Here is a 23,840-nt window from a genome sequence, read left to right as displayed (position 1 = left end):
GAGTCGTAATTAATAAATTGAAAAAATAATATTTACTTTATTATCACCATTGAATTGAGACATTGGAACATACAATAAATAATTATATGAAAAATAGAAAAACATCATTTCTAACTCTAACTATAACTAACAATTATTCATGATTTTATCATGTGATTTCGTTTAATTTACAGTGATTAAATATTGTTCAGAGCAATCTGAAGAATCTTTGTAAATTAAGATAAATTTGGTTTCAACTAGGATTGATAATTTCCGTTTCTAATACTTACAAACTACTTTTGTATGCGTATATATTACGCATATTAACAACGAGTACATATGCCTTGATTTACTAATAAATCGGCAATGTTGACATCTTCAGGTGTACTGGTATCATACAACTCTACTTGATACAGATATTTATTGATGCTTGGACCATCTTCATTTTCTTCAGTGACTTTAGTTTTACTTCTTATATCACACACGATATTTTTTCCTTGAATCATATCCCGAAATTTCAAGCTATCGGTGACACTCCATGCTGGAGATGTTGGTTTTACACCTGAAAAGAAAAAAAGGAATAGTTTATACATAATCAACAAGTATTAAAAATATTGATTGAAAAATATAACAGTACCATGTAACTGTGCCCAAATTGCTTGGTATGGCAATTTAAAATACTGCTTATCGAGTGGTATTAGATTTTTGGCTCCTACAGTTTTATGATATCCATCATCGCAAAAATAAACCACTACTTCTTTTGGACTAGATTTTTTGGTCACATATGCTCTAAAATATAAATATTTTCATTAATGTTTATGGAAAGTTATTATTATTATTGATTATTTAATGAAGCCATACCTGTGCCAATATTCATCATCACTTTTACAAGCATATAGCATTCCAATTTCAACTGACTCAAAGGATAATTCTTTTCCCTTGTAATTATTACATATTACAGATACATCGCGAACTAAGTTTGATAAAAGTTTTGCTTTATTACGAAGAATTTGTATGATAAAGCAGGATGGATGACTTGCCCGCACCACATAACAATCAAAAAAACTCCCTTCAGGAGGGACTTCCACTGCTGGCAGTATATCATCAATAGATAGTTTTTTGTTTGATATCTCATTGGATATACTTTTTTTAAAACTTAATTTCGTTTTGATGCTGAAAAAAAGTTTATTCACATCATTAAACTTTTAACAATTAATTTGTCATAATGAACTAAACTGACCTTTCATCACTCTTTTGAATAGAGGAATTATTTAAATCAGAGCTACTGGTTGATATTTTTAAAGATTCTGTTGATTCATCACGAGAGTATGATTTGGGTCTTCTCTGAGGTATATTAACTGGATAGCTTGTTTTTTTTCTTAGAATAAGTGTAGAATTGATTGATGCTAAAAAATCATTGGTTTTTTTGAACATCTCCACTTTTGGTGTTGGATTTTCAGTCGTCATTGCAGTTTTAAAAGTCACATGAACAACATCTTCTGGAGTTGCAAGTGATTCCAAACAATTTATAGCTTCCTCATCAAGTGTATCAATTTGATCAAGTTTAACAAAAAGGGCCTAAAAATTAAATTTTTGTATAAAGCACATTATATAAATCGTAATTTAAAGTTGAAATACCTGTGCTGGATATTTTTCCATCATTTTATCAATTTTATTTATCAAAATCAATCCACTTCTGCGTACCAGTTTAATGTACCCTATGTCAATAAAGAAAGCTTCTATAGTATTATTTGGATTCAACTTCAAAATTTTAACTCTACACCAAATTTTTGCTTCATTTTTGGCAAAGTACAATCTATTAGCATCTAAATTAGGCAGTTCATCAGCTATTGGAAAAGCATCAAGTTTTGGGGTGGCTTTTTTCATTAAATGATTAAAATACTCAAAACTTTTTGAACAAAGTTGAACATACAATCCATTTGGTTTGCAAATGTGAGTTACTCTTGCTTCAAATGTTTCATTCTGAAATTAATTAATTATTGTAATTGAACACTAATACAGAAAAGTAAGTTTTTAATATTACTTTACTTACTAGTTTAACTTGAGCAATTGGACCTGGAAGTAATTTATATATTTTGTGACTAATAATAGGGACAAGATTAGTGAAGTTATCTTGATCTGTAGTACTTTTTCCATTTTCTAACTGCATTTCTTCAACTGAAACTGATAAATAATCAGGGTAGTTTTTAGTTGCAGCAACTTCAACAAATACATCGGTTTCGACTAAGTGTTCTTTTAAAATTGTATTCGCTTCAGCTAAATCAGAAAATAATTCCAGAGGTGTTAAGCGAATATTGATTCCTTGAGCAGGTAGTACTGTAAATTCTGAAACCAGAGGTTGTAGTTTGTTAACATCAACTACATCAATGTCGCCACGGTCAATAAAAATAATATGCGCTTTTTCCTTTTCAAGTTTGGTGCATTTTACTCTGTGCCACACATCTTGCTTCAGAGCATAATATGAGTTTTCTGCCGCTTTTATTGAACATGACTCTCGTGTTTCATAAAAATTCTGCATATCTGTTGCCAATTTAATCATATTTTCCTGAAAATATTAAAATTGTATAAAATGAAACGAAAAAAAAAAAAAACTATAAATAAATGCATTACATAAAAGCCATCTTCTAATATTTGTCCCCATATTTCTGAAAATCCATCAGCACGATGAATTGTGATCCAAAATGATGTTGGGATATCTTTGACAGTTAGAATACCAGGTTCTAAACATAATGATGGATCATTTAGTGGATCCGAAAGAGTTTCTTCCATAATTAAGGTATCATCAATCTACAGCAATATGAGTAAATAAGGTCAATTAATATAAAATAAAATTGACAAGAAGAAAAAAATTCAGTTCTATAATACTAACTTGTGCTACTTTTTCTTCTACAATCAATTTAGTCAATTTTGAAATTTGCTTTTCTTGAGTAGCGTTCTCAACGGGACTCTAAATGAATATAAGGGAGTTAGATTCAATTAAAATAATATTAATAAGAAAAAATCTTACTGATTACTAACTTGCATCGTTTCATCGTTATTATTCAGTTCATTTAGTTCGGTTGAATATGAAGTTTGCTTCAGCTGAGTGTTGTTTTCAACAGGACTCTACAGGAATATAAGTTAGTTAAATTCATTAAAAAATAAAATAAAATTGATAAGCAGAAAAAAATCTTCAAGAATACTAACTTGTATTGTTTTGTCCTTATTATTCAGTTCATTTAGTTCAGGTGAATATGAAGTTTGCTTCAGCTGAGTGTTGTTTTCAACAGGACTCTAAGGGAAAATAAGTTAGTTAAAGTCATTAAAAAAATAACATTGATGAGCAGAAAAAAATCTTAAAGAATGCTAACTTGTATTGTTTTGTCCTTATTATTCAGTTCATTTAGTTCAGTTGAATATGAAGTTTGTTTCAGCTGAGTGTTGTTTTCAACAGGACTCTACAGGAATATAAGTTAGTTAAAGTCATTAAAAATAACATTGATAAGCAGAAAAAAATCTTCAAGAATACTTACTTGTATTGTTTTGTCCTTATTACTCAGTTCATTCAGTTGAGTTGAATTTAAAGTTTGCATCAACTCAGTGTTATTCTCAACAGGACCCTAAAACAACACAATTGAGTTAAGTACCATTCAATAACATAGAAAAAAAAATTATGAAACATAACTAACTTTTGAAATTTTTTCCTCAATATTGATGTTAGTCAAATTTGAAATCTGCCTCGGCTGAGTCTTGTTCTCAATAGGATCCTAAAGCAATATTGTTAATAGTTAGGTTCAATGAAAATTAAAATGGCATTGACAAACAGAAAAAATATTCAACTGAACAATACTAACTTTTGTGATTTCTTCCTTGATTTCTGTTAAATTTGAAATTTGCTTCACCAGAGTATTGTTCTCAACAGAATTCTAAAATGATTGAGTTTTGTTTAGTTAAAGTGTCATTGATAAACAGATAAATATCTAAAAATAATACTAACTTGTGTAATTTCTTCTTTAATATTCATTTCAGTTGAATATGAAATTTGCCTCATTTTCTTTTTATATTCTATTGTGACATTAAATTTCACAGCTTTTATCCAATCCTTAGATAATTTTTCATTATAGCAATCCAAGTACAATTCATTAAGATCTATTTTAAAATCTGTGTTCATATATTCATTTGCTAATTCTAAAACTCTTTCGTATGTTTTCTGATCCTCATTTGTTTCACTGCTCATTTTATTGGTATACAACTTTTCGATACCAGGTTCAGTTTTTACTTTTAATAATGCATTTAATAAAGATGCAGATTTGAGATTCTGGAGATCTTCATTTTCTTTGATGTAATGAGTGTGATTTTGTTTGCTTGGCGATTCATTGAATTTGACTTTTGATTCTTCAAAAAGGTTGTTGTTCAATAAATCAGGTTTCCCTTCTTTAAGGATGTGATTTCGAGATTCCATTTCAATTAGTCCTTGTTTGGATTCGACAGAAATGTTCTGAAAAATTTCATTTTGTAAGAAATTTTGGACCGTGCAAATAGTTTGAAAAATAATTCAGACTTACAGAAGGACTTTGCTTTTCGTTTGAAATCTCAAATCCATTGGCTTTCACTTCTTTAGGGGCTATTTTATAAAATATAAAAATGTTCGTACATAAAAACTGATCGGCTTGAAAATTTACAATTACTTACCAAACACCATCGATTGCTTTTCATTCAGATCCTTCCAATCCATATGATTGTTATTGGCCGGCATCTCGTTCGAATTTTTCAATCCATTCACTTGTATAACGGCAGGATCGATTTTCTCAATTGATACTGTTTCGTGGAAAAATTTAAAGATCATGAAACGTTCTTTAAAACAAACGTTGACGTTTATCAATTACTTACACTGATGATCGCAAATCAAACTTTTCACCGCTGAAATGGAATCCCGGGCGGTAGGATCGAGTGATAACTTGCGTCTGTAATGATATATATAATTTAAATTGTCTCAAGAGCATCGAATCAACACAAAACAAGTCTACACGGGTAGTAAAGGTCAATCGAAGACGGGCCCACAGAGCGAGGATTAAACTGCTAATTGAAAACAAAGGAACGTTGCGCTTTGTCGCGTTGTGTGAGTATCGCGTTCATCGAACTCTAAATGTTAATATTAATGTTTTGTCTAAAATCAAACACGTTTTTGACAAGAAATTGGAATATTTACTGTTTTTTTTTTTCTATTCATGGATACAATTTTGCCACCACCTTTACGTTTCGATGGACCTACGCGCACACAATTAAAGTTGATACAAAAAAAGCCACTTTTACGTACCTCAATCTCTCGTGAAAATCGGCAGGTAACATCGTTTTGTTTTTGTCAACGATGACGTAATAATAATACGATAATAAAAAACAAAACGGAAATCAACGGTAGGATCGATAATAGTATTCGCGGAAACGGTAACCGATATTCCTCGAGACTTCGAGAAGCGATATTATACGCACGAGATGCGTACGGTACAGGGCAGTATTTTGCACTGAGAGGCCGATCCACACACAGCGGTACTCGAGTTCAAATTACACGCCGCCGACGGCCGCGAACAATGCCGGGGATTATCGCTGAACTTGAGTGTCGAGCCGCCCCGCGGTAAGGTGTCTCTGCCGATGCCGCAATAAAGTGACCGAGAAGACGAAAATCGCGCGCGCGCGATTCTGCGCCTGCTTGAGTGCTGCCTGTGTGTCGATCGACCGTTTTTATTTCTGCGCGCGTGCATCTACAATATTTGCGTTAATAGGATATTGTATACGAAGCCCACAGTCTCTCTCGCGGCCTATAACCTAAACAGTCGAGCGTCTGTGTCGAGAGCAGAGAGAGAGAGGAGAGCAACAAACAGACTCGTGTGTATACATCGCAACAGTCGTTTCGTAAATCGAGAATTGTTGTTGATATGTAAAATAATCGTTCTATGCGCGCATTTCGGGGCTCGTCGACTGACTTTTCGGCACTTTCGTTTCGATTCGCCGTCGATCTTGGTGATTCAACTCTGATTTGACGCATGACGTCTGCCCGTTTGTTTCCGAGAATTGGCTGTCAACAAAAATACAATGTGCGACAACGAAGTCATTGTCCTTTACGAAGGATATTCCACGAAAATCGACGACGGCACGATGTCGGCCAATTGTAGCTGTACTCTCATTAAAACGCCGGAAAAAAATATCATTGTTGACACTATGACAGCTTGGGATAAGGATAAAATATTAGCGGGTACATTGAAATTCACCCACGATTTCCTTTTTTTCACCACTTTTTAACCCTCTGCACAAGTTGTCGTTGTTCACTGCAATTAGTATTTTCAAGCTGTACACTTCTTTTTTAAATGAACTACTTTCTAATGTTTATATACTTGGATTTATTGATAATGTTATGAAATTTATGATTTTTAGCTTTGGCTCTGCACAACATTACACCTAAAGATATACATTATGTTATATGTTCTCACAGTCATGCTGATCATATAGGAAATAATAATTTATTTACTGAAGCAATACAGCATATAGTTGGCACAACGGTGCATCAAAAGAACATTTTTTATGAAAAAAACTTGAAATACAGTAAGTTGACAAGTATTTTAAAATTCTCAAGTATTCAATGATGAAGTATTCTAAAATTATTTTATTTGTTCAGGTGACTATGAAATATGTAAAGGTGTATTAGTAAGGTATACGCCTGGTCACACTGCAGAAGATATTTCTGTTATAGTGGATGGAAAGTTCAATGGAGAAAATGTTAAAGTTGGAATAACAGGTATAATCATTTATATGTGATAGCTGATGAGGATATATTGTGTGACTTAGTTACAACTAATATTTTAACTTTATTCAGGAGATTTATTTGAGAAAAGAGAAGATGTGGCTGATCCAACAATATGGATTACTCTTGGTAACTCCGAACTCAATGTACAACAAGCCGATTCAAGGTGGCAAATTGCAAATGCTGTTGATGTTATCATTCCAGGACATGGGCCATATTTTAAAGTAACAGCAGATATAAAAAGTAAACTTTTTAATCAATTTGATCAGTTAATAGTTTATCAATCAATGAAACGACGTGATGAATAATTATTATATTTTTCTATCTTGTAAATTCTCAAAAGTAGATTTATGGAAATTAGAAATTTTGAATCATGTTAAATATATTTATATATCAATTGTTTTGAAAAAGATTTTATTAAACACCGCCAAACATATCACAAAAAAGTATCATTATTTTAACAACCATCAAATAGCTTGTCATTACAGCTATAGAAACACTATAAGTAAAGTAAGTATTTTAATTTACTTGTTAGAAAAAGTAATAAAATTTTTCAAAATACAAGTTTCTTTTAAAAAGATTCTGACCAATTTCTTTCTAAATTTAATTAATATTCTTTACATTTATTAACTTCATCCATGACTTGCATAGCCCATTCTTTTAAACAATTCTATATCACTCACTCTATAGATACATAAATATATTCATTTATACATAGTTACATAAACAAAAATAAAGCGACTCTATGTAAATATTAATATTCATCTTACAACAAAATTAAACAACCCAACTTTCATTGGAAGCTGCTCATTTTCTTTCGTAAATATTACTTTCATGTTTGTATCGCTTTTTCTTTCAAAACGTGACATACCTAACTTCACTCACCATTGATAATATACTTCCATTTTATCCATATACATGCTCAAGAAACAATCTGAATGGAAATTTATGAAAAATCTTTCGTTTTTTTACTACTTATAAATATGGCAAAGTTTTAATTTATTTACTAATTTTGACAGCATTGAAATTGCACAAATAATCTTCAAGACTGTAAAAAATAAAATTAATAATCATGATTTTTGACTTTACTTGATAAAGTCAATTATATGGAGCAATAATTCACAAATCGAGCCAAAAACCCTCAGTTTTTGAGCTGACTGAATTACACATACAAAATTATTATGCTTTGTAAATTGTTAACTTTACAAATTTAAGATATAACTTTTTTTTTGTGATTACAAATTTTATTGTCCCAAAAGCTACCCAATTATGCTTAATTGGTTTTTAACTTCGAATTTTTGGCTGATATATAAAGTGTGAAAAAGTAAAATCGACAATCATATGACCAATTTAAAGCTAGCATTATGTTAATGTTTTCATATGTAATTTTCACATTAATGTAATCGGTAACAGTATGCAAAAAATACTGATCGACCTCTATACGAGACGGGGATGGCCAAGAAAATGCCTTTTATCATTATCTATGATACATACTACATTGTACTCTTACAACAACTCAACATTACAAAATATTCTGACTAACCAACATATTGTCCGTGACGCTAAGTGACTTCACATTCCACATTCGAAGCAAAATAATGGAATAAAGTATCAAACACAACATGAAACTAGCACAACACGCCCATCTGCAATTTTCAATCAAGACATATTAAAATTCATTAACACTGTGGAACGGATAATCTTGACTTTATACGTTCGATCGATTAGAGATGCCTCTTAAGTGTGTCTGTGAAAAGATAACGATTACAAATAAAAATCAAATCTTATGATTTTAAAAAATTTGTTGAGAAAATTATCGCTGGCAACGTTAGTGAGTAGTGCAAATTAAATAAAGCATTGATTAAATAATTACACTACGAACTACAAAAAGGTTCAGAATTAAAAATTAAAAAAGATTAAAGAAAAAACAAGCTGATGGGCTAATCTATTAATTGTTAAGGCTAATGTTAAGTAAATTGTTAACTAAATTCAAAAATAAATTATTTTATTTTTCACACTCTTTTTCAAAACAAAATTAGATTTTCTCTCATTAGCAAACTAAAATATAATAAATTCAGCGTTGTAACTGTACAAACTTAAGTCTAGTCATTTAAATCTTTCTCGATTGAACAACGCGAATCAATCATAAGAACTCAAAATTGCCGAAGCAAACTAAAAATCACATAATCGCATGAATCTGCGATGAAAGCGTCAACTTCGTATCGCTAAATCATATACAAACTCTAGTAACATGTATACTGTTGGTGTAACACAGATGCGTACACGCAACATCAAGTCCAGCTTAGGAAAGGATCCACTGAGTTTTCATTCACAAGCCCTTCCGTATCGCTCTATTCGCACATAAGTAACAAAAAAGTTGTTGTAATCAACGATATACTATGAAATAACATTGATAAATTATACTTTTGCTATAATGTTAACAAAAAAAATGGCGTTAATATCTTCACGTTAAGATTAATGATTGGAACTTTGTGATCGCTATCTTAAATTAGAAACATAAGTAACAGGTGAACTAGTCAATTAATGAGCGCCATTAAAGTGTATTTTTGGTATAAACGGCGCAAAACAAATGGAAAATTATGCTTAACGTATGGTAACGCTGTTATTGTATAATAAATGCACAGAGGTTGCAGCGAGACGCAAATTATATAGAGCGTAGGAACTCTTTTTTAAGTGTGTTTCAAAGAAAACAAATCGTCGCAGCGGTCGTAAGAATCTTCGTCGTTATTAAGTAAAATAAAAAATTAATTCGATCTCGCATCAAAAAGTTCGCAGAGGAATATACCCATTGGTTGCGAGAAATTTTCGATCTTCTTCGTCGTCTGTTAAATTCTACAAAAAGAATTTCATCAGGTTTACATGTTTTTGAATGATTTTATATTGGAGAAAAAAAAATAGACATAACAATAAGCGTATCCCAAAAAATATTGAAAGCCTTTCATTGATAAGAAACTTATTTCCGGTTAAACTTTAAGCATAATTTTCGGACGATAAGGAATTAAAAAAAAATAATCACTCGTTAATGCAAACGCACACACAAAAACAAGCATCCTTATCATTTATTATAGTATTAGACCATTAAAAAGTAACAAAAGGAACTCGATCGATTAGAAATATTTTTACAAGCATCCGCCATGTCGCCGCTCATCATTCAGTTAGTGTATAATGATTTGTGAGCAAAGGCAACGAGGTAACTTTTCTTTTACGACTTTGGTAATGATCAACGTATCGTATAATTGTGTTCTATTTGGAATTCTTTGCATGCGACTTTATATTATAGACATTGGTTAACAAAAAAGAAAAAAAATACGTGTCTATACCTCTTTTTTTAATATAAAGTTTGGTTCTTCGTTAACTATGCATTATATAATATACATTATACATATTAGTTATGTACTTCATCACAGTTTTTTTTCTTCCGCTTCGATCGTTGTTAAACGAACAAAATGCTGAATTAATCTGACTGTTTCAACCGTTTTGTCCATTTTATTTAATTATCTAAGTGCCATTCACGCTGCCATTCAAAAGTTGTATCACCTCGCTGCTAATCATCCCTATTTTTTCCATTCAAGGCTACGTTAAGCGACAGCAAACGCTTGTACAAATTCGGATATATCACGAGAGTTTTTTTCTTTGGCATTTTGCGTTCAACGACAAACACTTTTTTTTCTTTATAAAAGATATATAGATTATCTCATTGTGTATCCTTTCAACGGGTTACGAGTCGAAGAATCGGTCAAGTTCGAAGTTGGACACGATCGATCGGAGCAATTACAGAGCGTCGAAAAAATCGAACGAAAAACGTCGTAAACGTTTACATAGTAATGTAATATATTCGTAGGCACGCGTGGTGTCCAACTCCGATTACATCGAATAATATATTTCACTTATTTATTTATACAGGAGCATGCGCACACATACACACACCACACACACTCCCATAATATTGAAAAACCAAACAGTTAACAACTTGGCGATATTTACAATAGAATATATTAGTCGATTAATTTCGTGCTACAAGGAAAAATTGCCAATGAATTAATTTACAAAGTCCCCATAAAATCAAAATCGATCGATGTCACCGAAACCAAATGGTGTGTGGGCATTCAAGGTTTGTCAAGCTGTTAGTTTAGGATTAATTCCATCACAATTCGCAACTCGTCGATCGTCCAAGTATAGTAATAATTTTTAGAAAGCTTTTTTTTTATTATGTGTAGGCGAGAGCAAAACATCCGCATCTGTGGTGCTTTACTATCGCCGATTGTTAAGGCTGAGAATGACGTAGGGCTCGTCGCGATTAGTGGCGGTGGTAGCGGCATTGGTAGCGGCGTTAATGGTGCTGCTGTCCGTGGCTCCGTTGTTAGGTTGGTAGCACGGATTAATCGTATAGTTGAGATTAGGCTGATGATAACTCACCGGTTGATGGTGGCGGAGGCCACCGCCGCCCCGTCGCCTGTCGTAATCGTCGTCCATGCCCAGCTCCGAGTCCGAGTCGACCTTGTGTCCCTGATCATCCTTTGCGATTAGACATTTGTGCAGAAACATACATTTTTTGTTTTTATATTTAAGTAAACCCAAAGCGTGTTCGACGATTACGTAAATAAAATAAAAGGTTTCACAAAAGCCCCGTCCAACGAATGTAACAACAACAAAAGATCATACCTGCGTCATTTGCTGGGTGGTCGTGAGTATCCTCGCGATGGGCATGCAGCAGACGGGCAGAGTCTCGAGGAGGGTCGGCCTCGAGTGCGTCAGCAGCGGCTTCATGTAGCGCGAGTCGAAGTTGCCCCAGATCCGGGCCAGCAGGGCCTTCTCGTTGGACTTGGTAGGCGGCGCGGCGGGCACGGTGCTCGGCAAGCTCGCCGCCGAGCCGTCCTGTATGGAATTATACTGTGAAGTCGGGGGTCGCAGGAAAAAAAAAGAGGGAAGAGAAAAAAGTTCGACTTTATTAGTCTTTATCCATCCTGTATGCGTACTCGTTACCAACTTGCAAAAGTTTGCTACTTTTCGTTATACTACTTGAATCTAAGGTTTCGCACAACTTTTCAATGGTATATGGAACGTTGAATTCATTGAGAGAAGAGGAAAAAAAAATAAATAAATGACAAACTAAAAAAGAACTCGAACGCCGGACGCAGTATCTAATCGGTGTATAGGCAAGACAGGCTTCTAAATAAACGTGCAATTAGCTCGCAATCTATTTCCGTTACTCGCGACAGCAGAAATGTTACAGAAATCTACACACCAACATTTATTTAACGACAAGTAGATACATAGATTTGAAAACTCCAACGCGAACATCGACGAATCTAATTTATGTAAAAACATTCAGCCAAATAAGAAAGGATCGTATGCAAAGTTAACAATGACATAATGAAAAATAAGGAGGTTTGCAATTACAAAAGCAATTTTTTTTATTAACATCGCTATTAAAGATTATAAGATAATAACTAATCGTTAGTTAATTATTATTCATGTTTTGTTGTAAATATTTTCGCCATGCTTAGTAAGTGCTGTTTTGGGTTAAAACGTCTCGTCGTCTCGATTGTGTATATATGTTGTTTCTTTTCATCACAACGTTAATCAAGTCAAGAGTTCAGCAAATAAGTACAGTATTCACATTTATCATACAGAATGGATAAAGAAAAAAGTAATAAAAGTATAAAAAAAAGCAACTGTCAAACTTCTATTTGTGTAAAGAATGAAAAAGCACAAAAAAATCGTGTAGATTTTTTTTACCGTACGTGAATCACGTTTGTGACAGTAAATAATTATGACAATAATGTATTTGCACCAATTGTGTCGTCGTCATTGTTGCCGTATAGCATTAGAATGTGCAAAAAACAAAAATCAAGCTCCGGTAAAATGAAATTTTCAAGATAAAAGTCATAACTACTGAAAGCAAGTGGATTATTGCATCATGCTCGGCGCGGGTCGTAATGATGATTGAGCGGGGAAATTTTTTAAAGGATAAACACACACATACACACTGAACTGAACCAGTTTTTAATTCAAACATACCGGAGGACTTCTTTCTCGATGCATGTCCAGTTCACCAAAGCCACCTTCGCCACCAGACTAGCAACAATTGCAAGTTCATAATTTTTTTTTATTATCAAGTTCTTAATTGATCAATTTTTTTCTAAATAAAAAGACTCTAGTCTTATAAAATGCCATGCTATAGGCAATGAGAATCAATTTACTTCAAGATTAATCATATATTTATCAAAACTACTGAAAATCATAATTTTATCTAATAGAAATGATTATTATTGATGCATTAATTAAAAAAAAAATACAAAAAATAGTTTAATGTAATAATTGAGGAATAGCAATCTCAAAATCTAATGTTAAAATATTAAAAAGAATTATAAATCAACTATTTTACTAACCCCAGCTGTATCCATGGAGTTATATACCTGGAGTGCAAGCATTAAGATTTGAAAAAAGCAAGGATAAATAAAGCAGTACTGGTGGGTGTTTTTATCAACATATTTTAATGTATTCATTACACGCGTTCAGGTGCTTCATTCTTAACTTCCGTTCGAACTTATTTCAACTCTTTTTTTTTGTTTTTCTAATAAGCCGTGAGAATGAGTAATGAAAAAATAATAATAAAAAAAAGCGACAATAGAGCAAAAAGTTGCTCGGAATTCGTACAATTGCACAACAACCAAACGACTACCATAACCATCGAATACATGAAAAAAAACCATCAAGAAAACGTAAACAATTACGATGATTTACTTACGCCTCGAACGCCGTTGTGAGACAACGCCTCGTGCTCTTCGTCGACGCCAACCCTGTCGAGAAAAAAAAATGGCTCGTTATAGCATTTTTCATATTTTTGAGCACGCGATCGTCGAGAAAAAGGCAAAAAATCGATCCAACTCACGGTATGTTGAACCAGTTGAGCAGTTGGGACGCGGCGCCGCCCTGAAAAATGACCGTCATTATGACAATGAGACTGGTTGCCGTGAGCATGGACTGACGCGCCACGGACACGGTGTTCCTGATGGCCAGGGCGAAGCTCATGGCGCCCCTGAGACCGGCGAAGAACAGCATGTGCTGGAAGTTCATCGGGATCTTTGGCTTGCGACCTAGATTCAGAAGGAAGGACAGCGGATAGACGTTGGCCGCTCTGCCGAGTAGAGCGCAGAACTACGATTCAATGCGTTAAGGAACATTCGAGGTACTATTTTTTCTCTTTCGTTCGGGCGATGATTAATTTTTTTTTACGATAGAATCAAAAGGATACGAATCCCGAGAATATCAGAATGAAGTTGAAGTTGTGCTTGCGGAAGGTGAACATCGACACGCCGATGTAACAAAATATGAAGTTTTCGGCCAAGAAGTTGAGCAGCTCGAAGAGCTGCTTCGTCCTCTGTCGAGAATCGGAGCTCAGATTATTGTAGGTGTAGTGAGCTTGGCATATTCCACAGAAAAGTACAGCGACGACGCCTGCAAATACATAGGTAAAACACAAAAAAATTACAATTTAAGTCAATTAATACAATCAATTTTTATTCTTTTATTTTGATCGTTTAACAAAGTAAATCTGAAGGGCTTTTGGAGCGTTACCAATAAAACAAATTTATTATTATTTTTATATTGAATTATTACATCAAAGTTCAAGTTTTTATATTTATGATTTTCTTCATGAGCTGATGCTATTTTGTACCGTTCAACAATTCTTCTTTTCAATTTTGTCCCGCAGCCGCCAAAAAAATACGACATAAATCTTGGTTCACCAGCTTATCAACGATAATTTCACAGCACAGAATCGGCAGACGGTAGTGCGTTAGCTCCATGAAAGAACCCAGTGCCAAGCGTCGACAAAATCCTCTCGCCATTGTCTTGCTCAGATGCGCGGCAAAATCATCATTAGCGATTGAGTAACAAACATTCGTAGAGTAATGCCCGTGATCATCGGAATACGCGTACTTGTAGTAGTCGGTGTAAGTGAGTCGTTTCGCTGCCTCTTCGGGTCGTAAGTGTATCAAATCGTAGAGCGACAGACTGGAATTGACCATTTGATTTTTTGACTTGGTGGCAATCTCATTATCACTGGGCAAATATTTTACAAGATCCATCGATTTTTCAAACACTCCGTGCTCGGCAAACAATTTCACGATCGTCAGGACGTCGCTTTGGTCCAGCTCGTATCCTCTTTTCTCAAGACGCTCGACGACTGCCAGAGCGCCGGACACTATTTTAAATTTATAGTTGAGATAATATGCATGACCCAGCGATCTAAAATTCTCTCCAAAATAACTAGCAGTCGGGAAACTAAATTTAGATAGATCAGCGCCGTTGTCCAAGAGCGCATCAACCGTATTGGGCAAGAAATTCGCCACAGCCAATTGAAGCGGTGTCCGCCCTTCGTTGTCCTGGGCATCAACTAGAACCGTTTGATGCTTTTCGGCTTTGATCTTGAAGAATAGCTCGGCAAAACCATTGTCGCGGGTTCCCTTAGAAATCACGTGCAGAGGTGTTAATCCACGCTCACCAACAAAATTCGGATTCGCGCCGTTTCTCAGCAGCGATTCTACCACCTTCTTGTTGCGTTTGTTTTGCAGAGACATGTATAGCGGCGAGAGAATTAATGTTTGCGCGAGGCAGTCGGGATCCTGGCCGAGCTCGAGGAATTTCTCAACGACGTCGTCGAAGCCATACATGCTGGCCACATGCAAATGTGTCAGACCGCCCTCGTTGCTGTAATTCACGTCGAATCTGTTGTATATCTTGAAAAGATCATGGATTTCGGTATCGTAGATTGGAGGTATTCGTCTGCTCGCATAATGCACTGCAGTGGTGAGACGCGTCAATGGCTTGCCATCCTCGTCGACGTCGGGTTCGTCCCTGTAGCCAGTTTCGATCACAAACTTGATGAATCGTTGCCCGTGATTCCGGTTTATCATTCTGTTAACGGACGCCATGAGAAGCAAATCAATATCTTCTTTTCCAAAAATCTCCCGAAGATCTGGGATTTTGCCCTTCCAATCGTTGATAAAGGGATAAAGTTTTTCGAAAAAATCTTTTTCCTCACTTTCCAAGATCACGTAATCCCATGCGCAATATTTTTTTCGTGTCCGCCTTAATTCTTCAAAATCGAATTGACGAAGATGATACATGCACTCGGAATCATAGTCGTCGTCTTCGTATCTTACGACATCAAAACTTCCATCGGATCCGTTGTCGGCAGCCATCGTTCTGTACATTGACAAACAACGTCAACTACAATGTTAAAAATCCTTTTCACTTTTATAGTCACGAAAAATCACTTGCGCCAATCGATTCGATCGTCCTTTGTTGTTTACGCTGCAGCAACGTCGTAACGCGCCTACATACAAGTAGCGACTATAGAAGGAGACAATGGCAGACTGCAATGCAGTCCTCCTATATGGGTGTTATGCCGTAGCGAAAAAGCAGCAGCGCCAGCGGCCACGGAGCTTATATTAGGTTACAAGTTATAACCAGCGTTGTAAGTTACAACTGATATACGACGCGTCATTTCTTGAAAGAAAAATTGTTGATCATTCATCACAAACTTTGACCTGTTGCCGCCAAACAAATGCGACACAAATCTTGATTCATCAGCATCCCGGTGATTTTTTCACAGCAGAGAATCGGCAGACGGTGGCCCGTAAGCGAGAAAAAAAATTCCAATCCCCACTTTCGGAAAAACCCTCTCGCCATTATTTCGCACAGATGCGCGGCACAAGTCTCGCTGGGTTCTTCGGGGAAAAACTCGAAATCGCGCGAGCGCGCGAATTCGAAGTAGTCCGAAGATGTGAGTAATTTTTCCGCCTCTTTTAGCGGTAACCGGACGAAATCGGAGAGCGACAGACTCGGGAGTATCGTCGTATCTTTGACTTTGTGCACGAACGTACGGTCGTCGTACCAACATTTTTCATGATCCGTCGACGTCTCGAACAATCCGTACTTCGCGAAGAATTTGATTATCGTCAGGGCGTCGCTTCGGTCCAATTCGTATCCTCTTGTTTCGAGACGTTCGACGACGGCCAGAGCACAAGACATTGGCAACAATCTAACGTTGATGCAGAATTCGGACCTCGATTTGAATCTCTCCGTGAAGTAATTCTCGGTCGGAAAAACGAAGCTAGACAGATCAGCTCCACGATCCAGGAGAAGATCGACCACGCGCGGCTGCAGATTCGCCACAGCCAATTGCAACGGCGTCCTACCCAACTTGTCGCGAGCATCGATCTGCACCGTTCGATGTTTTTCGTCGACGACCTCGAAGAAAATCTCCGCCAAGTCGTCGTAAAAATCTCTCTTGCAAACGATGTGCAGAGGCGTGGATCCCTCTTCGTTGGCCAAATTCGGGCTGGCGTCTCGTCTCAGCAGATATTCGGCCACTCCGCTCCTGCAACCGGTCACAGCACAATGTAGCGGCGTATTACCTAACTTGTCCAAGGCGTCGATCCGCAGCGGCTTATATTTGTCGTTGCCGAGCTCGAACAACATCATCAAGTCATTGAGGCGGCCTTTCTTGCAGACAATGTGCAGGGGTGTCCACCCTTCCTCGTTAGACAAATTCGGGTCGGCGTCGTTCCTCAGCAGCAATTCGGCCACCTCGCTGTGTCCGCGTTTCAGGGCCAAGTGTAGCGGCGTGTCACCCGTTTCTTTCCAAACGAGATTGGGATCATGATCATGCCAGAGAAATTTCTCGACGTCGTCAATGAGGCCAGTCATGCAGGCCGCGTGAAAATGAGTCAATCCGGAATCGTCGCTGTAGTTCACATCGAACCTGTCGTATATCTTGAAAAGATCGGCGATAAAGAAGCCGTGGCCCTTTTTAACCGCACGATGCACTGGCGTGGTACGACGCGACGATGGCTTGCCATTTTTATCGACGTCGGGCTCGTCTTTGTATCCACAGCAGGCAACGAAGTTGACGATTATTTCTCCGTGGATCCTCCTCCTGTGGTCTACGTAATTTATAGCATCTGAGACAATGCACTCGATTTCTTCCTTTCGAAAGATACTCCGGAGATCAGGAAGTTGGCCCTTCCAATTATTGAATAGGGGGCCAAGTCGGTCGAGAAAATCGTATCGCTTCTCTTCGATCTCCCAATTAACCTCTTTTCGTAAGCTATTCAATATTTTTAATGCTTTTTTGTTACGATGATTCACGACTTCAAAGTCACCTTTAACGGATTTGTCGTTACGCTCGTAGGACATGTCTACTATTTTTACGCACTCACAAACAACACACAATCGTTTAGATTCCAAAATATTTGTATTTTTTTTAGAAAATCACTTGCAGCGGCCGATGCGATCTTTCTTTGTTTTTTACGCTGCGGTCGTCTGACTGGCGACTGGCGACTCAGTCGACGTAGTTAGAATCGCTTATAGTCATCACTGGTAGAGGGCGGTTTTCTCAGTCAATTACAGTTTCGTACAAATTATTTAAACGACGTTCCATTCGATCGTTAGCCGTTGTATTAGTTTCGTACGAGTCGGAAACGTTATCGACCAATGCCCAGGCTAATTGAAATCGTTACACGATATTAGTTACACCATATTCAATATCGCGTCGTAACAATCTTATCGAGCACACAGAGAGGGAAACAAGAAAGAGAAGATTAGAATCTCGTCGCGCGGAAGCATTCGATTGAATACGTTTACAAACGGGACTCGACGGCGTGAATATCGTCATCGAAATTTTTTGCAGAGCAACGACTATACGTTGTACGGTTATTTGTTTATTTATTTATTTATTTTTTCGAGACTCACCCGTGAGATCGGCGGCCTCGGCGATGAGGAACGTGCTGTAGGACATGAGCACGAACAGGGCCGACTCGAGCAGCGGAAAGTCCCGCACGTGGGTGAACTTGGTGAGCAGGGCCGTGATGCAGCCCATACTGGCCCCGATCAGCAGCGACAGGCTGAATATGCTGACGAAGTCGCCCAGCGCCTTGAAGAAGGCGGTGACCTCGAAGCTCGAGCCGCCCGGCGTCGCGTAACGCTCCCCGTAGTTCTGGATGGCTCTGCATAGTTGAAAAATAATCAAATATATATAAAGCAAGAGTCGAGTTACTGTATATTGTATAATCGTCTGGATGGCATTGTATACCAGGAATGGAGATAAAAAAATTTCAACTCGCGAATATAATGTAGTTTCTTCTTACGATATCGTGCAGGAGCGTTATTCGCGTAAAGTGTCAATGACTCTCGCTAACGCGAGGCCCGCATATTATGTACTATCGTTGTCGCTTATCGAACGCGAGCTCGTTTCGTCGGTTTATTTTATTATATACATGGCACCGGTAGAAAATAGAAACGATGAAAAAAATAATAAAAGAATTGCACGTTTTAACGAGTTTATGATATTGCCTGCAATTGGTATATAAGTATGTATAAAATCCCAGGCGCCTCTCCTTCGCTTCAATAAAACACACGTAACAACTCGGCCGATTGAGAAAGAGTCTCTCTCTCGACTCGACTCTTTATCGGCCGTTTAATTTATGCGCGGCGAGTTGCATGTTGCGATTCCCGAGTCTTATATAAGCCGGTTGTGCAGCAGCAGTTGGCCTTTTTCCCCCGTGGGACGCGTGACACGAGCAGCAATAATAATAATAATAATAATGACAATTATAATTAAAAATATCATTTGCTTATACACATACCCGCTGAGGACGATGGCCACCGCGTCGTTGAGCACGCTCTCGCCGAACACGAGGGCGTAGAGATTCACGTCCACGTGCAGATCGTTGAAGATCGATATGATGGTCAGCGGATCGGTGGGCGAGATCAGCGCGCCGAAGTACAGCGTGTCGAGGAACGTGAAGGCCGTCGAGATCTCCGGCGGCAGCAGCTTCACGAACACGTACATCAGTGTCCTGTGTTGCATAAGAGACAGAGACAGAAAAATTAGTTTTTGGGGCGAAGGTGAGAGATTTTTTTTTATTAAAAATAGAAAAAATGTTAGAGAGTTGGAAAATTGGCGCTGCTACTCACCCGATGACGAAAGACGAGACGGTCGTGCCGACGAGCGCGTACATCAGTATGGCACCGAGATTCCTGAAGAAGTATTTCTGCGAAGTGGCAAAAGAAAAGAAAAAAATAATATGACAATTTATTTTTCGCTTACGCGCTACTCTCGTTTATAATAACGACGATGATGGTGTATAATAAACGTAATATAAGAATCGTTTCTCGTTTCTCTTCCTGTCAAAAGGGATATCACGAACGGATTCGGAAAAGAAGAAACGAGTCACGAATGTTTTTTTAACGAATATAAAAACTCACCCTCTTCAAGCTGTATCCAGCGTGGAAAATAATCGGCGGCAGGATGATGTTGAAGAATATTTCTGGATCGAAGGTGGCCTATTATAAGAAACGAGAGAGAAAAAAATCAAATGGTCTGAGTAAACGTGTTTCGTATACATTATCAACGACTTCACTTTTCAATGTATATGCAAAAAAGCAATGTACACTCAATCTCGATCGAGAAGCAATAATAAACAAAACGAGCAAAACAACAACAAGGCGGCAGCGGCGGCGACAGCAGCAGCGGCAATAACGACGACCCCACCCGGGGTCGGGCAAAAAAATCAAAAAAAGAAATAACAACCGTGTGTACATTACCTTCTTGGCCGCGTACGAGTATAAAAGATCTACCTTCTTATCGATCTCGCTGTTCTTGGTGATCTCGCCCCGGAAGGCGTAGGCGAAGGTCTTGTTCGAGGTGATGCTCTGCGTGGCGTTGTTCGCCAGCTCGTCCGTGGCCAGATTCAGCAGCAGCATGTCCGGCGGTATGGACTTGTTGAAGGTCTGCTGGGGCACCACCTGCAGCTGCTCGATCTTGATGTTGGACGGCAGCTGGCGCAGGATCGCCCCGATGATCAGGCCTGCGCGCGAGAGAGGGGTTCATATTTAATATTCATTTCAAAAATATATTTCGCTGTTTCATTTTATTTTTTCTTGCGTCGCGTTTATGGAAGGCAAGAGAGAGAGAGAGAAAGAGACTCTGTAACCATTTTTCTCTTACATAACGCGCGCCATAAACACGCGCACGCATATTTACCTTCTGCAAAGCGACTCTGGCACGCCATGCAGGCGCTATATAAGTAAATTCCATGCATTTATTCATTAAATACGGATAATTTAAAAATTGCATCGCGCTCGCGAATGGACAGCGCAGCTATGCGTTATTATATTGTGTTAAAAACATGAAAAGATATTAAATGAAAAAAAAAAAATCGTTGAATTCGCGCGCCGGACACGCGATATATATATAGCGCTTGAAACGCGACGAGCACGTGCACCTCCGATTTGTAGAATATAAAAATACATTACACGTCACAATATTGTGTATGTGTGTGATGTGATATTTAAAACACAACGGGAAATAGGAGACCACCTCGCACCACGCGGCACGCATAGAGCACCGAAGCGATAAAGCCGTATACGCTTTTTTTTTCCTCGATAAGACAAAGTTTTAAGTGTCGCCGTTTTATTTAATTTGATACTCGCGCGCGCAATGTAATATACAATACAATATTATATATACGCAGGTATAAGTTGATATTTATTGGCGTATAACCGACTTGCTCTCTTGTCTATAATCTTTCGCGTATATTACACACAAATACAATAATGGATGTACACACACATGTAATAATATAAACCGAAAAAGATAGCGCTGTGGAAGTTGAAAAAAAAAGAAGGAATTATTTTTATCGCGCTATGTAATAATACCGGCGACATGGAACTTTACTTCTTTTTTATTTTGTCATTCTTGTCCGGTCTACTTGTGCATTTATAAACGTTTAACCAGAATCGCGTAAAACGAAAATCAAGGCCGCTGTTTTACAGGTTTTCCTCTCGCTCTTTTATATATATACGAGCTCGAGAGTCGAGAACGACTCTCTCTCTCCTGTAGAGCTGCAACGTTTTAAAATGCTTTTGCATGCCGGCGTTAGGATATATAGCCGCGAGAGAGGATATTCCAGCGTGAATTTTTCTCTAATATAAATGTATTATAGGCTGCGCGGCAACTCGAGGAGGCACACGAGCACCGTTATATAAACGCGAGCCCGTGCACGCGGCTCATGCATACAGCTATACCTACTGGCTTACATGGGTTGTGTGTGACAGGTGTGATTAGTCGAGGAGCTCAATGCGCTTAGCATAACTTCTTTTTTCACTTTTTTTTTTATTCATTTTACACGCGATTTGATGCAATACGAGCGGGGGTACCGGCAACCATAATGCAAAATATTTTGTGTTATACTATCTGTTATATAGAATAATAATAATATCGAGCTTTGAATCGATGTGTATGCATAAATTAATGATATTGTTGACATTCTAATGACAATGTGTAGTCTCTGATTTGTAAAACAAATTTTATTTATTCTGTGACTGATAATTTGTATATAGTTGTTAAAAGCCTCAGTGACAGTTCCCAAGCTCGTGTTCTGAAATCACTTGGGACATGCATACAATTGATTGTATGCTGTGTTGCATATATTCAATAAAAGAATGCCAATCAATACAATGAATGATAAAAAGAAGCAGAGACCAAGAGGTAAACATGAGCTCATGCTGTACAATTATAAATCTATTGAATTGATTAAATTGCCTGATGTGAAGTTATAAAGTAAGAGTTGTGTTTTTATTCGACAGTAATATTCAGCTTGAAAGAAATTCTAAAGCTCAGTTGTAAAACTTATAAAGCTTGTACCACCAGTAGTTATTATTACAAACAGTGACTATTTGTACATTCTTGAACAGAATCATTGGCTATTCGAGTCAAGTGTACACATGACATAATAAATTAGAGAGTCTGCAGAGTAATTATGAGTCATGAAAGAGCAGAATCGCATCAAATTTCACTGAAGTTTTCCTTCAACATACGCAAGCATATGCAGCTTTGTTTTTTAAAACTAGTACAGTGCTCTTGATAGTAACTGACTTTTACAATAAACGATAATCAAAGTCAGAGCTGACAACCAACCAGAATCCCCCCCAATAGATGCGACCTTGGCAATGATGATTCATCAAGTATGGCCTATCTGGACTCACCATAAATGACAGCCAGGCCAGTCTCGTGCAGGAACCTGAGCCTGCGGTGCTTGAAAGTCCAAACTGTCAGCACCGTGGCGGTCAGCAGGAACGTGTAGACCAGCAAGTTGAGACTGTCGAGCCTGTGCAGATCCTGGGCCTTGACGTCGAGCTCGATGTCGGTGGCAGCCCCGTGACAACCTGCCGCGACGGTCAGCAGGAGGGCCGACAGCCGCAACAAACCACTGGCCATTCTCGTCATCCCGAGATTGGGTACGGGGGGGTATTATTCACCACTTGCACATATATGTATTGACTTGACACCACCACCACCAGCACTACTACAACCGAAGTCGAACTTTTCACGTTGTCGAGAACGAATTACACATTCAGCAACGACGACGACACGCTGTTGGTATTGTTATAATTAGTATATTTGTTATTGTCTTTTCGTCATGCTATGTAAGAACGTCGTCTTAAAGCTCCATACATCTGCAGCACGTTACAATAATGTATTTCACGTCATCTGTGTGTACAAAAGTCAAGTGTGTGCTGCTGCTACTGCTGTCTGTCTCTCGGTCGCAGTGTGCCTGCCTTTGTTGTCAGACTCGAGCAATATCGTCGTGCACTTTAATTACGACTCTATACAAAAAGCTCCTTCTCGTTTAGATTATCGTCGCACTCGTATCAAACATTAATCAACGCACTTCACGCAAAGTGCGAACGCACACACGACGACACGCACGCACTGCTGCTGCGACGTTCGAACGACGACTGATGCGATATGACTAATATTCGCTGCTGCTGCCGGAGTAGAGAACGAGTGAGACAGAAACGGAGCAGTCAGTCTCCGTCTCGCTCGCACTCGTGCGGCTATACACGCACTTATTACGATTCCTCGGCAATCTGCTAATTCGTTTCGCAGTCACACAGCGCGGACTCGTAGCAGACGCTTTTTGTGTGTCACTATACTCGCGCGTGGAGACGCGGACGCTGCGCGCTGATA

The 23,840-nt window shown here is 37.7% G+C and overlaps 3 protein-coding genes across 16 annotated transcripts; 1 reads left to right on the top strand and 2 right to left on the bottom strand.

Moving 5' to 3' along the window:
• Positions 1 to 13: 13 nt before the first annotated feature.
• LOC106651450 (tudor domain-containing protein 7-like) lies at positions 14 to 5,506 on the bottom strand. Of its 4 annotated transcripts, XM_014369953.2 has the most exons (19): positions 5,297 to 5,505; positions 4,870 to 4,943; positions 4,672 to 4,797; positions 4,545 to 4,603; positions 3,977 to 4,477; positions 3,834 to 3,905; positions 3,669 to 3,746; positions 3,513 to 3,599; positions 3,351 to 3,437; positions 3,187 to 3,273; positions 3,019 to 3,105; positions 2,870 to 2,947; positions 2,611 to 2,787; positions 2,033 to 2,545; positions 1,618 to 1,962; positions 1,220 to 1,557; positions 841 to 1,152; positions 617 to 768; positions 14 to 541 (listed from the first exon to the last, which is right to left on the bottom strand). In XM_014369953.2, the coding sequence occupies exons 1-19, from the start codon at positions 5,326 to 5,328 to the stop codon at positions 303 to 305; spliced, it is 3,444 nt and encodes a 1,147-aa protein (XP_014225439.1). In that variant the 5' UTR covers positions 5,329 to 5,505; the 3' UTR covers positions 14 to 302. The 4 variants fall into 4 exon arrangements, with proteins under 4 accessions (XP_014225439.1, XP_023318154.1, XP_023318153.1 ...); XM_023462386.1 differs by lacking the exon at positions 3,187 to 3,273 and having other exon boundaries at positions 5,297 to 5,506; XM_023462385.1 differs by lacking the exon at positions 3,351 to 3,437.
• A 203-nt stretch (positions 5,507 to 5,709) lies between these two features.
• LOC106651456 (metallo-beta-lactamase domain-containing protein 1) lies at positions 5,710 to 7,107 on the top strand. The gene is made up of 4 exons (XM_014369966.2): positions 5,710 to 6,229; positions 6,409 to 6,576; positions 6,650 to 6,769; positions 6,848 to 7,107. The coding sequence occupies exons 1-4, from the start codon at positions 6,070 to 6,072 to the stop codon at positions 7,081 to 7,083; spliced, it is 684 nt and encodes a 227-aa protein (XP_014225452.1). The 5' UTR covers positions 5,710 to 6,069; the 3' UTR covers positions 7,084 to 7,107.
• Positions 7,108 to 7,172: 65 nt separating this feature from the next.
• On the bottom strand, positions 7,173 to 23,777 carry LOC106651452 (sodium/hydrogen exchanger 6). Of its 11 annotated transcripts, none has more exons than XM_023462392.1 (14): positions 22,856 to 23,776; positions 20,414 to 20,676; positions 20,075 to 20,152; positions 19,784 to 19,860; positions 19,453 to 19,665; positions 18,560 to 18,813; positions 14,055 to 14,257; positions 13,692 to 13,957; positions 13,548 to 13,599; positions 13,189 to 13,215; positions 12,818 to 12,874; positions 11,459 to 11,686; positions 11,213 to 11,311; positions 7,173 to 9,628 (listed from the first exon to the last, which is right to left on the bottom strand). In XM_023462392.1, the coding sequence occupies exons 1-14, from the start codon at positions 23,094 to 23,096 to the stop codon at positions 9,557 to 9,559; spliced, it is 2,130 nt and encodes a 709-aa protein (XP_023318160.1). In that variant the 5' UTR covers positions 23,097 to 23,776; the 3' UTR covers positions 7,173 to 9,556. The 11 variants fall into 11 exon arrangements, with proteins under 11 accessions (XP_023318160.1, XP_023318161.1, XP_023318157.1 ...); XM_023462393.1 differs by having other exon boundaries at positions 7,173 to 8,522; XM_023462389.1 differs by having other exon boundaries at positions 7,173 to 11,302; positions 22,856 to 23,777.
• Between the last annotated feature and the right edge of the window lie 63 nt (positions 23,778 to 23,840).

Source organism: Trichogramma pretiosum, unplaced genomic scaffold (assembly GCF_000599845.2).
Source record: "Trichogramma pretiosum strain Unisexual culture from Peru unplaced genomic scaffold, Tpre_2.0 scaffold3, whole genome shotgun sequence".
Taxonomy (NCBI): domain Eukaryota; kingdom Metazoa; phylum Arthropoda; class Insecta; order Hymenoptera; family Trichogrammatidae; genus Trichogramma; species Trichogramma pretiosum.
Note: the sequence above shows the minus strand (reverse complement) of the source record. Positions and strands in the feature narration are given on the sequence as shown.

Coding starts and splice junctions, on each gene's coding strand:
- LOC106651450 (XM_014369953.2), bottom strand. CDS start 5,328: ATGTTACCTGCCGATTTTCACGAGAGATTGAG. Junction 4,604..4,671: donor AAAGCAATCGATGGTGTTTG/GTAAGTAATTGT, acceptor TTTATAAAATAG/CCCCTAAAGAAGTGAAAGCC. Junction 1,558..1,617: donor TGGAAAAATATCCAGCACAG/GTATTTCAACTT, acceptor TTTAATTTTTAG/GCCCTTTTTGTTAAACTTGA.
- LOC106651456 (XM_014369966.2), top strand. CDS start 6,070: ATGTGCGACAACGAAGTCATTGTCCTTTACGAAGGATATTCCACGAAA. Junction 6,230..6,408: donor TAAGGATAAAATATTAGCGG/GTACATTGAAAT, acceptor TATGATTTTTAG/CTTTGGCTCTGCACAACATT. Junction 6,577..6,649: donor TGAAAAAAACTTGAAATACA/GTAAGTTGACAA, acceptor TTATTTGTTCAG/GTGACTATGAAATATGTAAA.
- LOC106651452 (XM_023462388.1), bottom strand. CDS start 23,096: ATGACGAGAATGGCCAGTGGTTTGTTGCGGCTGTCGGCCCTCCTGCTG. Junction 13,600..13,691: donor CTCAACTGGTTCAACATACC/GTGAGTTGGATC, acceptor TTTTCTCGACAG/GGTTGGCGTCGACGAAGAGC. Junction 13,216..13,547: donor CTCACAACGGCGTTCGAGGC/GTAAGTAAATCA, acceptor CTTGCACTCCAG/GTATATAACTCCATGGATAC.